The sequence below is a fragment of the Loxodonta africana genome, chromosome 17 (genome assembly GCF_030014295.1).
Source record: "Loxodonta africana isolate mLoxAfr1 chromosome 17, mLoxAfr1.hap2, whole genome shotgun sequence".
NCBI classification, from domain to species: Eukaryota; Metazoa; Chordata; class Mammalia; order Proboscidea; family Elephantidae; genus Loxodonta; species Loxodonta africana.
The window spans coordinates 75,273,137-75,296,010 of NC_087358.1; the positions used below are offsets into that span (position 1 = coordinate 75,273,137).

The following is a 22,874-nucleotide window of genomic DNA, read 5'->3' on the forward strand; positions in this document are numbered from 1 at the left end:
AATCAGACGCTGATCGGAAATGTCACAGCTAAAAACATTTTCCCAGTCTGCAGGTAATCTCTTTACTCTTTTGCTGAAGTCTTTGGATGAGCATAGGTGTTTGATTTTTAGAACTCCCAGTTATCTGGTTTTTCTTCTACATTGTTAGTAATGTTTTGCATACTGTTTATGCCATGTATTAGGGCTCCTAGCATTGCCCCTATTTTTTCCTCCATGATCTTTATTGTTTTAAATTTTATATTTAGGTCTTTGATCCATTTTGAGTTCGTTTTTGTGCATGGTGTGAGGTATGGGTCTTGTTTCATTTTTTTGCAGATGGATATCCAGTTATGCCAGCACTGTTTGTTAAACAGACTATCTTTCCCCATTTAACTGACTTTGGGCCTTTGTCGAATATCAGCTGCCCATATGTGGATGGATTTATGTCTGGATTCTCAATTCTGTTCCACTGGTCTATGTATCTGTTGTTGTACCAGTACCAGGCTGTTCTGACTACAGTGGCAGTATAATAGGTTCTAAAATCAGGTAGAGTGAGGCCTCCCACCTTGCTCTTCTTTTTCAGTAATGCTTTACTTATCTGGGGCCTCTTTCCCTTCCATATGAAATTGGAGATTTGTTCCTCTATCTCATTAAAAAATGTCATTGGAATTTGGATTGGAATTGCATTGTAACTATGGATTGCTTTTGGCAGAACAGACATTTTTACAATGTTAAGTCTTCCTACCTGTGAGCAAGGTATGTTTTTCCACTTACGTAAGTCTCTTTTGGTTTCTTGCAGAAGTGTACTATAGTTTTCTTTGAATAAGTCTTTTAGATCTCTGGTAAGATTTATTCCCAAGTATTTTATCTTCTTGGAGCTACTGTAAATGGTACTGATTTGGTGGTTTCCTCTTTGATGTTCTTTTTCGTTGGTGTAGAGGAATCCAACTGATTTTTGTACGTTTATCTTTTATTCAGATACTCTGCTGAACTCTTCTATTAGTTTCAGTAGTTTCCTGGAGGATTCCTTAGGGTTTTCGGTATATAAGATCATGCCATCTGCAAACAGAGATACTTTTACTTCTTCCTTGCCAATCTGGGTGCCCTGTATTTCTTTATCTAGCCTAATTGTTCTGGCTAGGACCTCCAGCACAATATGGGGATAAAGGGCATCCTTGTCTGGTTCCCGATCTCAAGGGGAATGCTTTCAGGCTCTCTCCATTTAGGATGATGTTGGCTATTGGCTTTGTATAAATGCCCTTTATTATGTTGAGGAATTTTCCTTCTATTTCCATTTTGCTGAGAGTTTTTATCGTAAATGGGTGTTGAACTTTGTCAAATACCTTTTCTGCATCAATTGATAAAATCATGTGATTCTTATCTTTTATTTACATGATGGATTACGTTGTTTTTCTGATGTTGAACCATCCCTGCATACCTGGTATGAATCCCACTTGGTCATGGTGAGTTATTTTGATATGTTGTTGAATTCTATTGGCTACAATTTTGTGGAGGATTTTTCCATCTAAGTTCATGAGGGATAAACAATAGGCCTGTAATTTTCTTCTTTGGTGGTGTCCTTACTGGGTTTTGATGTCAGGGATATTCTGGCTTCATAGAATGAGTTTGGGAGTATTCCATCCTTTTCTATGCTCTGAAATAACTTCAGTAGTGGTGTTAACGCTTCTGTGAATGTTTGGTGGAACTCTGCAGTGAAGCCATTCCGGGTCAGGGCTTTTTTTTTGTTGGGAGTTTTTAAATTACCTTTTCAATCTCTTCTTTTGTTATGGGTCTATTTAGTTGTTCTACGTCTGTTTGTGTTAGTTTAGGTAGGTAGCGTGTTTCTAAGAATTCATCCATTTCTGCTAGGTTTTCAAATTTGTTAGAGTACAATTTTTCATAGTTATTCGATATGATTTTTTTAATTTCAGTTGGTCTGGTGTAATGTCACCCATCTCGTGTCTTATTCGGGTTATTTGCTTCCTCTCCTGTTTTTCTTTTGTCAGTTTGGCCACTGGTTTATCAATTTTGTTAATCGTTTCAAAGAACCAGCTTTCGGTCTTGCTAACCCTTTCAATTGTTTTTCTGTTTTCTATTTCATTTAGTTCGGCTCTAATTTTTATTATTTGTTTTATTCTGGTGCCTGACATTTTCTTTTGTTGCTCTTTCTATTTGTTCAAGGTGTACGAATAATTCTCTGATTTTGGCCCTTTCTTCTTTTTGTATATGTGCATTTATTGATAGAAATTGACCTCTGAGCACTGCTTTCACTGTGTCCCAAAAGTTCTGATAGGAAGTGTTTTCATTCTCATTGTATTCTATGAATTTCTTTATTCCATCCTTTATGTCTTCTATAATCCAGTTGTTTTTGAGCAAGGTATTGTTCAGTTTCCAAGTGTTTGATTTCTTTTCCCTGCTTCTTCTGTTATTGATTTCCATTTTTATGGCCTTATGGTCAGAGAAGATGCTTTGTCATATTTCAGTGTTTTGGATTCTGCCAAGGTTTGCTTTATGACGTAATACATGGTCCATTCCAGAGAATGTTACATGTGCACTAGAAAAGAAAGTATAGTTGGTTGCTGTTGGGTGGAGTGTTCTGTATATGTCTATGAGGTCAAGTTGGCTGACTGTGGCATTTAGATCTTCTGTGTCTTTATTGAGCTTCTTTCTGGATGTACTGTCCTTTACCCAAAGTGGTGTGTTGAATTCTCCTATTATTATTGTGGAGCTGTCTATCTCACTTTTCAATGCTGATAGAGTTTGTTTTATGTGTCTTGCAGCCCTGTCATTGGGTGCATAAATATTTAACATGGTTATATCTTCTTTATATATTGTCCCTTTAATCATTATATAGTGTCCTTCATTATCCTTTATGATGGATTTAACTTTAAAGTCTATTTTGTCAGAAATTAATACTGCCACTCCTGTTCTTTTTTGATTGTTCTTGCTTGATATATTTTTTTCCATCCTTTGAGTTTAAGTTTGTGTCTCTAAGTTTAAGGTGTATCTCTTGTAGACAGCATATACACGGATCGTGGTTTTTAATCCATTCTGCCACTCTCCGTCTCTTTATTGATGCATTTAGTCCATTTACATTCAGTGTTATTACGGATAGGTACGAATTTAGTGCTATCATTTTGATGTCTTTTTTTGTGTGTTGTTGACAGGTTCTTTTGCCATCTTAATTTTATGTGCCCAGTAGATTATATATTGCCTTTTACTCATAGTCGTTCTTGTTGATTTTGTGTCTGCTGAGTCTGTATTTTTTTGTTGTATTTCATTTTGATGTGTAGGATAGTTTGTCTTCTTTGTGGTTATCTTACTGCTTACTATTTTTCTAAATTTAAACCTAACTGTTATTGCCTTGTGTTCCTCCCCATATGGAAGGAAGATCTCCCTCTTTATTGTTTTAATGTTGTCTTCTTTTATATAATAACATCGCTGTTTCCCTGTTTTGAGCATTTTGTTATCTTGATTTATTTTTGTGATTTCCCTGTCTGGGTTGACTTCTGGTTGCTCTGCCCAGTGTTCTAGTCTTGGGTTGACACCTGATATTATTGATTTTCTAAGCAAAGAACTCCCTTTAGTATTTCTCGTAGTTTTAGTTTGGTTTTTACAAAATCCCTAAACTTCTGTTTATCTGGAAATATCCTAATTTCACCTTCATATTTGAGAAACAGATTTGCTGGATATAAGATTCTTGGATAGCAATTTTTTTCCTTCAATTGTTTATGTAAGTCATCCCATTGCCTTCATGGCTTCCGCTGACTAGTCCGAGCTTATTCTTATTGACTCTCCTTTGTATGTGACTTTTCGTTTATCCCTAGCTGCTCTTAAAATTCTCTCTTTACCTTTGGTTTTAGCAAGTTTGATTATAATATGTCCTGGTGACTTTCTTTTAAAATCTACCTTACGTGGAGTTCAATGAGTGTCTTGGATAGATATCCTCTCATCTTACACAATAACAGGGAAGTTTTCTGCCAACAAATCTTCAACAATTCTCTCTGTATTTTCTGTTATCCCTCACTGTTCTGGTACTCTAATCACTCGTAGGTTATTTCTCTTGATAGAGTGCCACATGATTCTCAAGATTTCTTCATTTTTAAAAATTCTTTTACCTGATTTTTCTTCATATATATTAGTGCCAGGTGCTTTATCTTCAGAAATTCTGCCTTCCACTTGCTCAATCTGCTCCTCCGACTTTCTATTGAGTTGTCTAATTCTGCAATTTTATTGTTAATCTTCTGAATTTCCGATTGCTGTCTCTGGGTTTTTCCAGCTTATTAAATTTTTCATTATGTTCCTGGATAATCTTTTTAATTTTATTCAATTCCTTTATCTGTGTGTTCCTTAGCTTGTTCTGCATATTGCCTCATTTCCTTCCTGATGTCTTGAACGGTTCTGTATATTAATCTTTTGTATTCTGTCTCTGGTAATTTCAGGAACGCACTTTCATCTATAAGATCCCTTGATTCTTTATTTTGAGAGCTTGTTGAGTCGATCATGGTCTGTTTCTTTATGTGACTTGATATTAACTGTTGTCTCCAAGCCATCTATAAGTTACTGTATTAGTTTATTTTATGTTTGCGTACTGTGTTGTAGCTTCTTGCTTTGTTTTGTTTTTATATGCCCACATGGGTTGCCTGAGTGAGCTAGCTTGATTATTTTCACCTTTGGAGCTGTGATGTCCTGTCCCCAGATGGCTAGAGTTGTTATGAGGTATATCAGCCTAGGAGTCCGTTCACTTTTCTTGTATGAATTCAGCTGAGGTGTCCAGGTAGCTGATCATCAAGTGTGTGGTTCAGGCTCTGTCCTACAGTCTTAGAGGAGCAGGGGTAATTGGTGTAGGTACTTGTATCTGGTTGCAGTAGGGGGTCACACTCTGAACAAGGCAGGGGGCTGAGAACCATCCCCCGAGCGTCTGTGAGGAAAGCATGTCATACAGGTGGGTGGGCTCTGCAGACGGACGATGGGCACCCAATGTTTTTGGTTGTAAGGACTGGGAGGTACCAGTTCTCCTTGTCGCGGGTGGCTGAGTGACCTGAATGGAGCCACCAGTCCTTAGGCCCCTGATGGAGTTAGGTGAGGACCCTGTTTAACAGGCAAAGCAATGTCAAATATCAAACACCCACCTCTCCACCGCACAGCTGAAATGGTTGGAGTCTGCCAACAAGGGCCTATTCTCCTGAAATAGGCCCACGCAGGTCCATGCAGAGGGGAAAGGTACTCAAAGTCCCCAGGCCGTTTATGCCTGGATAGGAGCCGCTTCTGCCCGGACCTCCCCCGGTTAGTGGAGATGGCAAATTATCTTTTCCCCCAATTGCAAATTTATTCCTCCTCCAAGGCCAGGAGGATGGCTCCAGGTGCTCAACAGGGCCTATCTCAGGCCCAGAGAAATTGGCTGCTGAAGCCAGCTTGGGAGCCGGGGGCGCAGTGAAATATACGCAAGTACTTAGCTTTTGCCAAGAGTGCCATTCTTCTCTGGTTCTGGAGGTAAGTAGGCTGTGTTGCTGGATGCTTCTCCCTGGAAACTGCAGCCAAACGCTATTACCAGCCCACTGCCACCACTCCTGGGAATAGTGCCGGAGGGCTCCCCACGATTCAGGTCCGGTTACTCCTCTCTACTTCTGAACCATCTCTTCTTCCCCCTGCCCCTCAGTTCGTTTTCTAAGCTTGCCTTTGATGTTCAGGGTTCCTAGGTTCTCATAAATATACTCGTTTCACTTGTTTTTTTCGGGTCTTTGTTGTAAGAGGGCTCACCGGAAGCGTCTGCCTATTCCGCCACCTTGGCTGCACCTCTCACACCGACATTTTTATACAACATTTTATACATTTTACACGTTTTTATTAAACAAGATCGTTTAAATACAGGTAGCCCCTGACTTAAGGACAGGTTCCACTCCAACAACTGTCATAAATCGGTTCTGACATAAGTCAAACACTTCATTCTTTTTTTTTATTTTTCATTATGACTGCCTTTTATTATTAGTATCCTTATAAATTATAACATTGAACATCTGTAAGTGAACATCTGAGAATGGCAACATCAGCAAATTATGCACTGCAACGCTGTGTGTTGTACATATTACTAACAATAAGATGTACCCCCTCAAAAATGTTTTTGGTGTGGTTTGTCGTAAATCGAATACATTGTAAGTCAAGGACTACCTGTACAGGAAAATCTGAATGACATTCCCTTCTGTAAAAATTCTGAACTTAAGGAACAGCATGAACTGTAACAACTCCAAGGAGTCCCTGGGTGTTGTGAATGGCTAAAGCACTCAGCTGCTAATAGAAAGGTTGGAGGTTCGAGTCCACCCAGAGACACTTTGGAAGAAAAGTCTAGTGACCTAATTAGGAAAAATCAGTCTTTGAAAGCCCTATGGGGCACAGATCTACTCTAACACACACAGGGTCACCATTAGTCAGCGTCGACTCCACAGCCACTGATTTACATTCCCAGACCCTGGCCTTGGGCCAGCACTTCAAGAACTGCCACTAGGTAACACCATCATCCCCCTGGGACTGAGAGTAAAGGTATCTCAGACCTCTCCTGCTTCTATTAGGAAACATAATAACCATCTAATGAGGCTACTAAATGAGGAAAAGACCATCCTCTTGCAAAAGATGAGAACATAAACTATTCTAAAAATGCCATTTTATTACTTCAATTTTTTTTTTTTATACGTAACTATTACAACTAAGTTGTGGAAAGCAGAGACGGGGGGAGGGACTATTAAAAACAGCTCTCAGTGACACACTGGAAGACAAAGAGGAAGTTCCAAAGAGCCTGGAATCTGCCGTTGTCTTCTTTTAAGCAACCAAAGGCGCAATGTCTGGGATTCTATCATGGCTGCTGGCTTCCAGCGGAGTAATGACACATCTCTGCCTGCCTAATCCAACCGTCCCATGGGAATTAGAGAACTATCACCGAGATGTCACTCTAATTAACTGAGTTATTCTCTCCCAGGTACTGCTGGGCTAGAATAAAATAGGATCCTAATTATATCAAAATAATTTAATTATCCCAAAAGAAGAGGAAAATGTCAGAAATTTTAAGGTGGGTACATGATTCAGATAACCTAGAGGTGGCCGAGCTGACAAAAACATTTCATTCGAAGCATTCCCATTTTAACCAGCTGGAGGGTTTCAGTGCCTATACTCCATCACCCTGGAGGTCAGTGACATCAGAGGTTACTACTCTGTGTACTTGCCATATTTCTGTAACAGAGGTGAATGACTGTTCTCATGCCTCTGAGCTGCTCTCCTTTCCTCTGTGGAGGTCAGCCAGCTGCCCATACCATTTACCACGCAGCACTGTGACAGCTCCACCTCACGCGGGCACTGACTATGCTGAAACCACCACCGACCTCTGCACCAACAGCTGGCAGGTTCCCAAAGACCCACAGAATATAGGAACTAAACGTAAATGTCTCCACTTCTTTAGAAATCATATCTGTGATCATCTCCTTCTCCTTAGAGACGTGACACCACATCTGAATTCGTCACTGGTGTCACGATGGCTGTGCATTTTACTCTATAGGAGGGGCACTGTTCCATGTTTTGCCCAGCATTTTAAGGAGGTTGGGTTTTCAGATTTGCAGTTCTCAGCACAGTGGAGACAGCAAATTAGAAGGCGTTGAGGACTCCCAGGGCATGGACAGTATCCGTGGTGAAGTGTCAGCCCAAAGGAGGGCAGGGGGCTGACAACAGAGCACAGACACGCGACCACCAGGGCCGAGGTCCACCCACCAGGGGTGAGAACCCCAACATCTCTGGAGGCGCTTCATAACACTTAGCCAAACAGGGAAAGGGAGCATACAATTTTCAAAATATTTTAGTCAGAAAAGGCTTTTGGAATTTGGAAATGGATGGTGGTGATGGTTGTACAATGTGGCCAATGAAATTAATGTTACTGAATTGTACATGTAAAAATGGTTGAAATGGCAAATGCTTTGTTATAGCTCAGCACAACAAAATAATTTTTAACTTTGGCATCTGAGGCATTTTGGCATTAAAAATAATTATTTTTAAAATACAACATCCCCTAGCTATGCCAGTTGAGTAAGGCATACCGCAACAGTGAAGTCCCACCAGCACTACTTGCTATGGAATCAATTCTGGCTCACGGTGGTGCCGTGTGTCAGAGCAGAACTGCACTCCGCATCAATTCGGCTCACGGTGGTGCCGTGTGTCAGAGCAGAACTGCACTCCACATCGATTCGGCTCACGGTGGTGCCGTGTGTCAGAGCAGAACTGCACTCCACATCGATTCGGCTCACAGTGGTGCCATGTGTCAGAGCAGAACTGCACTCCACATCGATTCCGGCTCACGGTGGTGCCGTGTGTCAGAGCAGAACTGCACTCCACATCGATTCGGCTCACGGTGGTGCCGTGTGTCAGAGCAGAACTGCACTCCACATCGATTCCGGCTCACGGTGGTGCCGTGTGTCAGAGCAGAACTGCACTCCACAGGGTTTCAGGGGTTGGTTTTTCAGAAGCAGACTAGCAGGCCTTTATTCAGAGGCACCTCTGAGGGAACTTGAACCACCAACCTTTGGGTTAGCAGCCAAGCTCCTTAACTGTTTACACCACCCAGGGGCTTCAAATCAAAGTCATGACCACATTATTTTATAGTTGTTAAACTACTCAATCTTAAAGTATTAGTACTACTTGTTGTTATTGTTGTTAGGTGCCATCGAGATAATTTTGACTCATAGCAAACCCATGTGACAGAGTAGAGCTGATGTCCCTTTAAGGCTATTTTACTTTTGAGATCCACACAACTTCACTTCATTAATTATCCAATTATCTATCTTCCTCAAATCCTCCCTCCTCCAGCAGCCTAGGGCTCCAGATCCTTCTAGAGTACCAGCCTGGACTGTCTCCTGCAGCAACTGTAGATAGAGAGGACAACATCCAAGCAGGTTCACTCAGAGCAGCTAGGCTGTTAGTGGGAAAAGCCCTGTTTAAAAGAAGAAGGAGAGACACAAAGAAGAAGCCACTTATGCTGTACCCACATCTCCCTGGCCATAACCAGCTCTGCTCCCACAAAGGAATCATTTCCATGGGGGAAAGGGGCTGTGCCCATAAAACATTAGGGGTGTTTAGCTCCTTGCAATGGCCAACAGAAATATCCCAAAGCCCAGCAATTTCCATGCCCAGAGAGCAGTGTTAAAGACCTCAAACTAATCTTCACCCTTGGGAATGGTCCTGACCCATTATGTAATATTAAAACAAAGACAATAACAACAGCAACAAAACTAGACAAGCAATCACGAAACTAAGGTCCCAGCCCTATCTTTACACCACAGCCCCTCTCAGGGCCCAGTCTCTACGTGCATGTTATTGTTGTTAGGTGCTGTCCAGTCGGTTCTTACTCATAGCAACCCTGTGTACACTGGAATGAAACACTGCCTGGTCCTGTGCTATCCTCGTGATCATTGCCATGCTTGAGCCCACTGTTGCAACCACTGTGTCAATCCATCTCATCGAGAGTCTTCCTCTTTTTTGTAGACCCTCTGCTTTACCAACCACGATGTCTTTCTCCAGGGACTGGTCTCTCCTGATAACGTGTCCAAAGTATGTGAGACAAGGTGTCGCCATCCTTGCTTCCAAGGAGCATTCTGGCTGTACATCTTCCAAGGCACATTTGTTCGTTCTTCTGGCGGTCCACGGTATATTTAATATTCTTCGCCAGCACTATAACTCAAAGGCATCATCTTCAGTCTTCCTTATTCATTGTTCAGCTTTCATATGCATATGAAGCAATTGAGAACACCAGGGCTTCGCTCAGGCACACCTTAGTCCTTAAAGTGATATCTTTGCTTTTTAACACTGTAAAGAGGTCCTTTGCAACAGATTTGCCCAATGTAATACATCATTCGATTTCCTGACTCTTGCTTCCATGGGTGTTGATTGTGGATCCAAATAAAATGAAATCCTTGCCAACTTTTCTCCATTTATCATGATGTTGCTTATTGGTCCAGTTGTGAGGATTTTTTTTTTTTTTTTTTTACGTTGAGGTGTAATCCATAATGAAGGCTGTGGTCTTTGGTCTTTATCAGTAAGTGCTTTAAGTCCTCTTCACTTTCGGCAAGCAATGTTCTGTCATCTGTAAATCGCAGGTTGTTGATGAGTATTCCACCAATCCTGATGCCACAATCTTCTTCTTATAGCCCAGCTTCTCGGATTATTTGCTCAGCATACAGACTGAATAAGTGTGGTGAAAGGACACAACCCTGATGCACACCTTTCTTGACTTAAACCACACAGTATTCCCTTGCTCTGTTCAAACAGCTGCTTCTTGGTCTACGTACAGGTACTGCCTGAGCACAATTAAGTGTTCTGGAATTTCCATTCTTTGCAATGTTATCCATAATTGGTTATAATTCACACAGTTGAACGCCTTTGCATAGTCAATAAAACACAGGTAAACATTTTCCTGGTACTCTCTGCTTTCAGCCAAGATCCATCTGACATGAGCAATGATAATCCTTGTTCCACGTCCTCTTCTGAATCCAGCTTGAATTTCTGGCAGTTCCCTGTCAACATACTGTTGCAGCTACTTTTGAATGATCTTCAGCAAAACTTTACTTGTGTGTGATATTAATGATATTGTTCAATAATTTCCACATTCTGTTGGATCACCTTTCTTTGGAATGGGAACAAATAGGGATCTCTTCCAGTTGGCTGGCCAGGTAGCTGACTTCCAAATTTCTTGGCATACACAAGTGAGCACCTCAAGCACTGCATCCATTTGTTGAAACATCTCCATCGGTATTCTGTCAACTCCTGGAGCCTTAGTTTTTTTTGCCAATGCCTTCACTGCAGCTTGGACTTCTTCCTTCAGTACCACTGATTCTTAATCATATGCTACCTCCTAAAATGGCTGAATGTCGACCAGTTCTTTTTGGTACAGTGACTCTGTGTATTCCTTCTCTCTGCTTTTGATGCTTCCTGAGTCATTCAATATTTTGCCCACAGAATCCTTCATAAATGCAACTTGAGGCTTGAATTTTTTTCTTCAGTTCTTTCAGCTTGAGAAATGCCAAACATGTTCTTCCCTTTTGGTTTTCTAACTCCAGGTCTTTGCACATTTCATTATAACATTTTACTTTGTCTTCTCGAACTGCCCTTTGAAATCTTTTGTTCAGCTCTTTTACTTCATCATTTCTTCCATTTGCTTTAGCTATTTGACATTCAAGAGTAAGTTTCGGAGTCTCTTCTGACATCCATTTTGATCTTTTCTTTCTTTCCTGCCTTTTTAATGACCTTCTGCTTTCATCAAGTACGATGTCCTTGATGTCTTGCTACAACTCATCTGATCTTCTGTCATTAGCGTTCAATGCGTCAAATCTATTCTTGAGATGGTCTCCAAATTCAGGTGGGATATGGTTAAGGTCGTATTTTGGCTCTCATAGACTTGTTTTAATTTTCTTCACCTTCTACTTGAACTTGCATATGAGCAATTAATGGTCGTTCAGCAATTGGCCCCAGGCCTTGTTCTGACAGATGATACTGAGCTTCTCCATTGTCTCTTTCCAAAGATGTAGTCGATTTGATTCCTATGTTTTCCATCCAGTGAGGTCCATGAAATTTATGTTGTTGAAAAGGGGTATTTGCAATGAAGAAGTCACTGGTCTTGCAAAATTTTATCATGCGATTCCTAATGTCATTTCTATCACCAAGGCCACATTTTCCAACTACTGTTCCTACCTGTTTCCAGCTTTCACATCCAATCACCAGTAATTATCAATGTATCTTGAATGCATGTTTAATCAATTTCAGGCTGCAGAAGTTGGTAAAAATCTTCAATTTCGTCATCTTTCACATTAGGGGGTGGTGTGTAAATTTGAGTAATAGTCGTATTAACTGGTCTTCCTTGTAGGCATATGGATATTATCCTATCACTGATAGCTTTGTTTTTCAGATGTTGAAATGTTTTTTTTGACAATGAACACCAACGTTAAAAAAAAAAAAACGTTATTCCTCTTCAATCTGTCATTCCTGACACAGTAGGCCTATGATTGATTCAAAATGGCCAATACCAGTCCGTTTTAGCTCACTAATGTCTAGGATATCGATGTTTATGCATTCTATTTTGACGACTTCCAATTTTCCTAAATTTATAATTCATACATTCCACATTCCAACTGTTAAAAGGATATTTGCAAGTGTTTCTCCTCATTTTGAGTCATGCCACATCAGCAAATGAAGGTCCTACAAGCTTGACTCCATCCACATCATTAAGGCTGACTCGATTTTGAGGTGGCAGGTCTTCCCCAGTCATATTTTGTGTACCTTGTGACCTGAGGGGCTCATCTTCCAGCACTGTATCTGACAACGTTCTGCTGCTATTCATAAGGTTTTCACTGGCCAATTTTTTCAGAAGTAGACCACCAGGTCCTTCTTCCTAGTCTGTTTTAGGGTCGCTGTGAGTCAGAATCAACTCAACTGCAATAGGTTCTATGTGCATAACGATCTCTAAAGCCCCCTCTAGCTCAATCACCTGAAGACTCTGAGACCCCTCCAGAACAGGATGCTCCTTCTCATCTGCCACCTCACGTACCTTACAGTCAGGACAAAGTTCCTTATGTCACTAACAGGCACCACATATACCCAGCCCGCACATCAGCCTCATTATCCCTGCCCCACAGGCCCACTGCAAAGGGCACTCCTGGTGTTATCTGAAGTCAGACAACCTGTGGCACATCGACGTTAGTGACGGGTTGTCCACGGGTTGCCAGAGTAGGGAGAATTATCTATCCCATAGTTACCAGGAAAATTAAGTGTTGGTATGGAGCACAGTTCTATTCAACATGCATGGGGGCGCCAAGAGTCAGAATCAATTCCACGGCAGCAGGTTTGCTTTTATTTTTGGTTTACGTATAAGGCCCTGATACATGTTAATGTTCAGTACTGTAAAAGCACACCCACCAGCAAATGTCTTACATACTGGACTCCCAATAACTCTGTTGCAATTTAGTCTTTAAAACTTCCTGTAAATTGCAAATGTGGCACCCAAATACCTATACATACATAAGTGCCTCTCTAGGAAAAGCATCCCTTTTACTCCTATCACAGTAGACTCTAGGTCTTTGATAGGACACGTAATCCCCAAAGCCGAGGATCTCTGATGTGGTTTGACACTCTCCTACTACAGAGATAAAAACTAAGCCCAACATTCACCCGATGGTGAAATGATGCCTGAGACGGACCACCGTTCTCACAGCATCCTCCACCCAGGGTGCATAGGGTCTAGGAGACTGCAGTTTGCCTCCACATCAGTGCGAGTGGCTGAACCAGGGGCACTATGGGGCTGAGAACCCCTCGGGCTGGCACCCAGGGTGGCCCTCTGCTCCTTGGCCCCTGTTCCTCAGGCTGAGACACCCCTGTGGTCTCTAACCTGGAGACTGCCCATCACCCATTGTTGCTTATCAGTGTTTACAATACACTGTCTCCCGCCTCCCTTGCTATCTTACCTTAGGCGACCTTTGGTTCATGGAAAAATACTCTGTTCTCTGCTCAACAACGATTTATTTTTAAGAACTAAATGCATGGTAGGATGAGAGGAGGAGGCACTTTGACATCACTGGATCGGCTGGCCTGGGAAAAAAAAAGGGAAGTCCCACGAAAACTCTCCCCAGTTCTTTTAGGGCCCAGCTGAAACATTCCCTGGCAAATCCTATGGCCTCTCCTTTTCTTCCAGGCCTTTAAGACAAGGTGTAATATCAGTTTCATTTTCCAAAGACGTGTCTAAAGGGCACCCTCCTTGCTTTAGTCCCTGGGCGGTGCAAATGGTTACTGTGCTCAGCTGCTAACTAAAAGGTTGGAGGGTAGAGTCCACCCAGACGCACTTCAGAAGAAAGGCTTAACAATCTACTCCTGAAAAGTCAGCCATTGAAAACCCTGTGGAGCACAGTCCTACTCTGACACACATGGTGTCATCAGGAGTCAGAGTTGACTCGATGGCAACTGGGTAAGAACATTTCTCCCCCAAGAGAGGATGTGCTGTTTTTCTGCACTGCAGGGCTGTGAAGACAGCTGCACCCGGATTGGAGTCCCACGTTACCTGAACACCCGAGCCACGTGACAATGGGCAAGTGACTTAATCTCTGACCTAATCCTACTCCCCACAGCAACTCATGAAGTTTTAATACAACAGTCCCTACACCACCACGTGCCATACGCTTCCATTAAAGGGCTGCATTCCATACTTACGGAATATTGTTTCATGGGTGGCAAAGACAGTATGTTCACACTGCATTCACCCGCCCTCGTGTTTAGCAGGTGCTCGAGGGACATGGAGGGCTTGATTTTCTCTGGGATTACCTGCAGCCCCTGCTGTGAGGTCGATGGCAGCTTGGATGGCAGGATTAGACTTCATGTTTGCGTATTCGTCTGTTGGTCTCTGTGGAAGACAATCTCTGGCGTTTATGATGGGTTCCTCATATCCCTGGAAGGGGGCAAGAATTCACCATGAGTCGGGCCTCGGTGGCCTCCTGTTCTCCAAGCCTGCTACTATGTCCCTGGCTCCTGAACCCTGGGAACAGAGAACTCAGCTCTCCATTGCTCCAAAGGAAGAGAGCTCCAGGTGTCAGGGCAGTGCAGAGCTCAATCTTCCTTCTCCCCATTCACCACCTCTTTCAAAAACCTTCCCTAAATGTCAATGCCAGAGCCATGGGCAGGACTGCAACCAATCTTTCTGAAAACCTTAAAAGCAAATGCCAAGTAAGCAAGCCAACCACAGACAGCCCAAGCCACATCAAACTAGTTTTTCAGAGGCCTGGGTTGGAATATCCATCCACCAGGCTCGGTTCTCCATTCAGACAGGAGCCCATGCTGGTGCCTGGAAGGAAGTCATGAAATAGGAGGTCTGGAAAGGTGTCCTGCCTGGGTCTGAACACCTGCTCCCCCAGTCAGCAGGGTGGCTCCTGGGGCCCCTAAAACAGGGATGAATACTAAAAACCTTATAATAATACTGTGAGACAATCACAAATAACCTCGTCAGGCTGTTGTGAGGAAGAGCTGAGAACTTGCACATAAAGCGTGCAGCGTGAGGCCCAGCCCATGGTAACAAATGTCAGTTACTGCCACCAGAGCCCAGCCCAGCACTTCTCAAGCTTAAATGTGCACAGCCATCTGGGCTATGGATCTTGTTAAAATGCAGATGGTGGTGGGGTGGGCGTATCAGAATCTGCATGTCTAATAGGCTCCCAGGTGATGCCAGGCCACAGTTTAAAAAGCATCATCTGGTTCACAGTGTCCCAAATCTGCTTGAGAGGAATCACCTGGGGGAGTGATGAGGGCTTGTTAAATGTTCAAATCACCAGGCCTCTTTCCTAGAAATCTGGATTCAGATAAGTTGGGGCCTAGAAGTTTGCCCAACTAGAGCCTACTCCCCTACCTTTAGACCAAAAGGAACTATTTCTGGGTGTGACCCCAATACTCCCCAGCATGTTTTCTCCTTTTTCAAAACGGGCAACTGAGAACTTAACATAACTAAGGCCATGATAAACCTGTAAATTGTTCTTCCTCTGCCTGCCTCCTTCACATACCCAAAAACCCTTCACATACCTCTGTTAAAGACTTTGTTTTGACCAAATGTTAATGACTTTGTTCTTTGTTTTGACCAAATGTTAATGACTTTGTTCTTTGTTTTAAACCGATGCAGGTAACCTTTTGTTATGTCCGACCACCTGTGGCCTACAACCCCCACAGGAAAATCAGAGCCCAGGTATCTGATATGAATGTCTTTAGCCTAATAGAGAAATGCCTGGCAGAGGACTACAAAGACATTTGTAACCCTTGTAATAAGATTCTATATAAGCTCTAATGTAAAACTGCTCTTTGGGACTCCATAGAGACAGCCTGTGTTGCTGCTGGGCCCCTAGTGATATATACATCTCCTTAATAAACGTTCTCACTCTTTCTGACTTGGAGTATATTTCATTGGCTTGACTGCTCCAGAGCACGGACCCTAATCAGGTAACATGGGGCATATACCTAATAAATATTGATTTTAAAAAAACAAAGGTGGTTCATTAACCCGGAGACTAAAATCATCAACAACCAATTCGGTATGGCTTTTAAACTATGTCAGTGATTTACCCGTGATTATAAGACATGATGTGTATTCCTGATAAAAGGCTTCCAGTCTCATCCCAGACCATCTCCCAGAAGAGGGGGGCACTGGAATGGAGATGGATACCAAGGTCCCTTCTAACTCCAATGTCATAATAAAGGTCGGCGGAAAGTACTTCTAGCCACCAAGCAGTTTAACCACTTGAAGCATTTTGCCAATGACAAGCCCAAGAATCCTCCTTTCTTTATGCAAAAGGTTTTAAAGTCAGCAACAACAAAAGCACAGTATTTAAAGTAACAAAGTTACAAGACACCGATTTTACAGTTATTGATAGGCCTGGAGAGGCAGTACCAATCAGGGCTTCAAACCAGTTTTCCCAGTTCAATCAAGGCCAAGAAAGTGACACCTGAACAGACTCAAATTTTTAAAATTTGGGTGAACCATTCCAGAGCCCTAGTGGGTAGTGGTTAAGCGTTTGGCTGCTAACCAAACGGTCGGCAGTTCGAATCCACCAGCTGCTACTTGGAAACCCTATGGGGCAGTTCTACCCTGTCCTATAAAATCGCTATAAGTTGGAATCAACTCAACGGCAACAGGTTTGGAACAGTACCAGGATGGGAAAAATTACAAATCAAAGCCTTGCTAGAAAGGTAATCTTCCTTTTAGAAAACAAGGGCAGCGTATGCATTGCATAGCGACCAAATCTCTCACCCATTGGATTTTGCCAGTCTGAAACAGCAGTGCCCAGCTCAAAGATGGCGGCTGACCGCACTGCTTTAAAGGTGTGCACTCTCCCCAATCCAGGCAATAATCCAATCTCACGTATCATGCTCCTGAAAGGGCTCACTACACCTCTTCCGAGTCTCCCATTCCAGGGCTTCACACGTAATTTTTCCTGTTCCAGTCATGGTTCTGGATCATCTGTTCTGGTTTCACTTCGTTGGCCGTGACAGAACAGGTTGGAGGCCCTGGTACCAACTACTAAATTGATGAGGTGGTGGCCATCTGGTATTTACTTAGAAAAGCCTATCAGAATCCTAATCCGATCCCCTCATTTTCCACATGGAAAACTGAGGGCCAGAAAGGGTCGAGGTCTTTTCCAATGTCACACAACTGGTCCGTGACAGAGAAGATTCAATGCTTGTCTTTCAGGTCTACTTCTACAAGACAAAACAACACCAAAAAAAACATTGCCATCCAGTTGATTCCAACTCATAGCGACCGACCCTACAGGACAGAGCAGAACTGCCCCATAGGGTTTCCAAGGAGCTGCTGGTGGACTACTACTGCCAACCTTTTGGTTAGCAGCCAAGCTCTTAACCACTGCGCCACCAGGGCTCCCCTGTTTCTAGTAACCAATATTCAATTCTAAAAATTATTCCAACTTGTAGATGAGGCCACATTTTCCACCAGTGGACAAGAACTGCTTCAGTAAAATTCCACCTGAGACAAGCGGGTGCTGTAGGACGCCGCCTGCCCGCCAAGTTAGGAGAGCTGAACAAGAAAGACGCTGGGAAGTCTCGGTTTCCCCGTCCGCACAAGGAACAGGTTTAGGTGGGTGACTTCCAACTTTCTCTTCCCAGCTCTAAGCGTTCACGTCTCTGCCCCGCGCTTCTGCCGGCGGCCTGGAGGTGGTCTCCATTCATACGCGCCGCGGGGCTCCCCAGAGCTCCGACCCGCGGGCGCGGAGCCCACATGGCACTCCTCGGGGACGAAGGAGAGCGCCACTTCCCGGGGGGTGACCCGTGCGCGAAGAAGGCAAGAACCCCGGCGGGGCAGCCGCGGCACGTGTGGGCAGGGCGCACCACGGACGCCGGCTCCGGCTGCGCGCGGGCCGCTTCCCGGTGCCCAGGCGGACCACGCCGCCGGGGGCAGAGGGCCTCCCCGCCGCCCTCCCGGGGGCTCCCCGTGCGGCCGGCGGGCGCCGCCCCGGCAGCTCACCGCCGCGTCCTGCTCGGGCTCCACCGGCTCGTCTCGGCGTTCACTCCACGGCCGAGAGGCCCCCTGACATCCACGCCGGCAGCGGCCGGCCCTCCGCCCCGCCTCCCGGTGCTCGGAGTTAACCCTCGGCGGCCCCGCTCAGCTCAGAAGCGCGCCCTGCGGCCCGGGAGCGGCTGCGCGCCAGAGAAGCGGAAGTGGCGCGAGCCGCGGGCCGGGTGCTGCCTCTAGCCGCCTGGAGCTGGAGGAGCCGCGTGGCAGGGCGAGACGAGCCTCCCCGGGGCTTTCCTTCCTCGGGGTGCCGGAGGTCCTCTGTGATGCCAGGCTCCGGGGAGACCTAAGGGTTGGGAGGACAGCGTCAGGAGGCCGAAGGGCTTAGCAAAGCCCTGGCTAACCTTTAGGCTGGTTAACCTTGCTGGGACTCGGGGCCACGGTCTTATTTTTAAATCATCCCTGACTACGAAAGTAACAGAATGTTAGCGACGAAAAATAAACTTTCTTATTGTTCGTTAAAAAAAACAAAAACATTTCTAACCTCCCTCCCCCAAGAAACTCCAACCCGCTTCTGACATTCAGGAAAGCAGTACACCGAGAAAAAAAGTAACGTTTTCTGAAGTCCATAGAGAAAACGGTAACTTGAATTGCATGTTCTGTCTATAGCTCTCCGGTGTTTTTTTAAAGCGTAGGATATTCAAGGAATCAGTTGCATTCCAGGAGTAACAATTTTCTGTAGTGCTGTAAGACAAAAAGGTTAACACCTACTCAGCTGGAAGGGTCTTAGGCTACTATCGGAGCCCTGGTGGCCCTGTGGTTAAAAGTTCGGCTGCTAACCAGAAGATCGGCAGTACGAATCTACCAGCAGCTCCTTGGAAACTCTATGGGGAGTTCTACCCTGCCCTACAGGGTCGCTAGGAGCCAGAATCAACTCGGCGGCAACGGGTTTTTCGGGTATAGACTACTATCCGAGTCTTTGGTGGTGCAAGCTAGCCACCTCAGAGGTCAGGGTGGAAGGGAACCAGCCGTTGAAAACCCTGTGGAGCATCTTCTACCCTGATATACATGGGTCATCATGAGTTGATTAACCTCACAGGGACTGGTTTCAGGTTATGACAGGTAGCCACTCAATTCAGTGCTCAGCCACAGCCTTCAGATTCCTTTAGTTCAGCCTCAATGTATTTATTTTCATTTTCTACACTGTCTTCTTCCTTAAAACATGGTGTCATTTTCTTGTGCAACTTTTTGCACTGATACAGGTCAGTGATGTAAACATTATCATGATTTGTGTTAGTGCACTAACCCGAGTGCACAGTGGAATAGGCCCTCCTGATGGTGGTAGATGCTGTGAATGTAGCAGACAGCAAACTCTCCTAAGAAATGGGGGCACTCGTCAAAGCAGGGCTGACTCCTTATCTTTTCACAGAATCAGAACTTTAGAACCCAAGCCTTGGCAGCATCATTTAAATACCTCAACAAGCCGGGGAGTTGAATGCCTTGCCCCAAAGGGCATGTAACATGCCCAGTTAGAGGCCAGATCCAGAAGCAGAGGCTGAGTTACAGCATCATAGAGGGTTGAGGGACTTTTAATATCACCTGGTCCAGTGGCTTTTGCAGATTTCAGAAGCAATGCCCAAAGGAGCCCTGATGAAGGACAGACCCAAGCCTTCTGCTGTGGATTAGAGAGAGCACTGGATTTTAGCCAGGATCCTGGGTTTGTAAAAATCTCTGCATTACCTGTAGTGAGTCACTTAACCTTTTTAAACCCCAGCCACGGGAGTAACTGCATCCCAGGCTCTTTTGCTCCGGGAGCCTGCTGGAACCATCCACTTTTTTTTTTTTTTTTTTGAGTCTCGGAGATACATTTATTCCCTAAAAACATAATATAAAAAGTAAAATGCTGTTTTTTAAAAAATCTGGCAAGTAGCAACTCTATCACTTTTTCAAAATGTTTAGATGCTTTGAAGAAGTCTGTTTGGTGAGATGTATTTGGACCTAGTTTAAAAATTCAGTGGTCTACTGAAATACTTACGGATAAAATATCATGTTTAGGCTTACTTCAAAATAATCCAATGGGAAAAATAATGGGAAGGGGGGTATAAATGAAACAAGACTGGGTATGAGTTGATAACTGTAGAAGCTGGGTGATGAGTAATGGGGCATATTATGTATTCTCTCTACTTCTGTATATGTTTGGAATTTTCATAATGAAAAGATTTTTAAAGATTTTATATTAGAACCTCTAGGGGTGAAAGGGTGTGTAATAAAACAAGAAGAAACTGTTTAATGGTTTCTCTAAATACAACAGTGCTTTAAACACAAGGGTAAAGAGAAATCATCCTTATACAAAAAAAAATTTTATGCCAAGAACAATTAACAGTGATGTAAATGGCATGAATACTACAGAAGGCATTTCTGTACCTGTTGTAAAGTAGGGAAGAAATGCTTCAGATAGACCAGGATTCAAATCCCAGGTCTGCTACGTAAAGGCTGAATAATCTTGGGCAAATTACTTAACTTCTCTGGTAAGATTCCTCACCTGTAAAAGAAGGATAATACCTGCCCCCTAAGGTTTTTATAAGAATTAAATAAAATAGTATTATGTAAATTTTTAGTACAGTGCAAACCTTTCTTACATCAGTGCGAAAGTCTACACTGAATAGAGGAGAAGGCGGTGTTGGTGATTGTGTTGCCACGGGAAGAGCTGAAGAGACAAGAGGTGCTTTCTGAGTGTGGTACTGTGTCCACTGCTCTGGCTTTCTTCTTACCTGCTTCTCGTAACTGGTCTTCAAATGACCACAAGTGGAACCATCCACTTTTGTAGGTCACTGGTACTCTAGGTCACAGTATGCACCTCGCTGAGCCCTCAGCCCCCAAGGTAACGCTTTGCCTGGTTTAGCTCCTTCCTCTCCTGTCCCTCTCAAAGGCTGTTCCAAACTCTCACCACACTCCCCAGGCTTTCTGTGGTACTCCCATCCCCCACCTCTCACAACCCTCAGCTTCAATTTATTCTGTCAAGTAAGAAGCTATGAGCACTTTGCTCAAAATTTTAACTCAATCTACAAAGTTACCTTTTTGCACAAACTCTAGTCCATTTTTCCTGTCTTGCTTGCTGCTACGTATCTCCATGCCTAGCACATTTACCAGCGCAAATGAGGTTGATAAAGAAGCAGAAGCTTGAAGAGGTCCAGCCATTTGCCCAAAGTTATACAGGTACTAAGGAAAGAAGAGCAGGACTCAGTAAAGTTCTGTCCAACCCTAAAGTTCGTGGTCTTAACCGCTATGCTGTATAGTGCTACCTCCCAGAAGACTTCCTCCTGAAAGCAAGAGGGCTGCAGGAATTAGAAGTTCTTAGTCCCTGGTGGTGTAAATGGCTAATGCACTTGGCTGCTAACCAAAAGATCGAAGGTTCGAGTCTACCTAGAGGTGCCTCAGAAGAAAGCCCTGGTGATCTACTTCCAAAAAATCAGCCACTGAAAATCCTATGGAGCACAGTGCTACTTTGACAGGCGTGGGGTCTCCATGCGTCAGGATCAACTCAATAGCGACTGGACTGGATCTCCTAGGATAGGTCTGTTACGGATTGAATTGTGCCCCTCAAAAATATGTGTTGTAAATCCTAAACCCCTACACCTGTGGATGTAATCCCATTTGGGAATAGGACTTTGTTATGTTACTGAGACCATATGAGTGTAGGGTGAGTCTTGAGCAGATTCCCCACAGAGAAGGGGAAGATATGGGCCACATGAAGATCATCGAGGAACTGAGGAACAGAATTTAGAAAGGGACAAGGACCTTCCCCCCAAGCCAACAGAAAGAGAGCCTCCCCTGAATTCGTACTTTTACCTCCTAAACTGTAAGAAAATAAATTTCTGTTTGTTAAAGCTGCCCACTTGGGGTATTTCTGTTATAGCAGCACTAGAAACTAAAACAGGCTCCCTCCATGATATTTTTAAAAAATCACTTCAGCAGCTTAAAATCCCTCACAGTCAGTGGCCCCTTCCGCTATCTTTGTTTTAGGAACAGGGAAACAAATATACAGATGTTCGAAATGCTCAAGACCCTGCAATAGCTTGGCGAACTGTTGGGAAAATCTCTCGGTGGCCTATAAACTCTACCAACATTTTCCGCATGAAACCATGCAAGGGCCAATGCAAACGTTTTCCTGAGGATAATTCCCCAGGACTCTGGCCTGCTCAAGAAATTTTAGGCAGAATGAATCACTCCTCTTACTCTGGACAGGCCAACCCAATAGCATTGCAGACTTGGCTTCAAAACAGCAAAAGAGTCAACGCAGTGTTTGCCGCACTTAGGATTGCACAATCCAGGCATATCCGTGCTGATGAAGCAGCGGTGTGACACGGGTCAGAGGTGAGACGACAGGCAGACTCCTGTATGGCTGTTTCATCAGGATTTCACAACGCACTGGTTAATGATACTGAGAGGAGGAATGGTTCCACAAAACTGATCCCTCATCCTGATACCATGTGGCTGTGTTTTAACTGAAAATGTGACCTGGAGTTGCAAATCATTCGCAGACGCAAACCATCTCTGACTCAAATATGCTCGTAGTTCAGGAGGAGGCAGAAAAAAGTGCTTTTCAATTGCACTGTTGCAACACTCCATTCGGTATTCTTCAGTGTTGATGAAACTTTTATGGAAAACTCCCTCAAAAAAAAAATTTTTTTTTTATCAGGTAGAATTTGTATTGGAAATAAATAAACATAGACTTGGGTTTCTGTCAATCCATGTAAAATGAATGGGTAATTTGTATCCTGTGAAAGAGTTCTTAGGGCAGTGTGTTAAAGAGGGGCAATTTCTTTTGTCTTTTGGTTGGCAGCTTCTGAAAGGTACTGGGGGGGCGGGGGGAGAAAGG

General features: G+C 43.8%; 1 protein-coding gene across 2 annotated transcripts in view; it reads right to left on the reverse strand.

Annotated features, from left to right (window-relative positions):
- SLC25A15 (solute carrier family 25 member 15) overlaps positions 1-18,101 on the reverse strand; it is a 40,948-nt gene extending 22,847 nt beyond the window's left edge. Inside the window, exons 1-2 of one of the 2 annotated variants that reach the window (XM_003412581.4) lie at positions 18,008-18,101; positions 14,314-14,437 (exon numbers count right to left, since the gene is read on the reverse strand). In XM_003412581.4, the coding sequence (XP_003412629.1) occupies positions 14,314-14,368 (55 nt within the window). In that variant the 5' untranslated portion in view covers positions 14,369-14,437; positions 18,008-18,101. Of the gene's footprint in view, positions 1-14,202; positions 14,438-18,007 lie in introns of those variants that run through there. The other variant, XM_023551357.2, reaches the window with a different exon arrangement.
- Between the last annotated feature and the right edge of the window lie 4,773 nt (positions 18,102-22,874).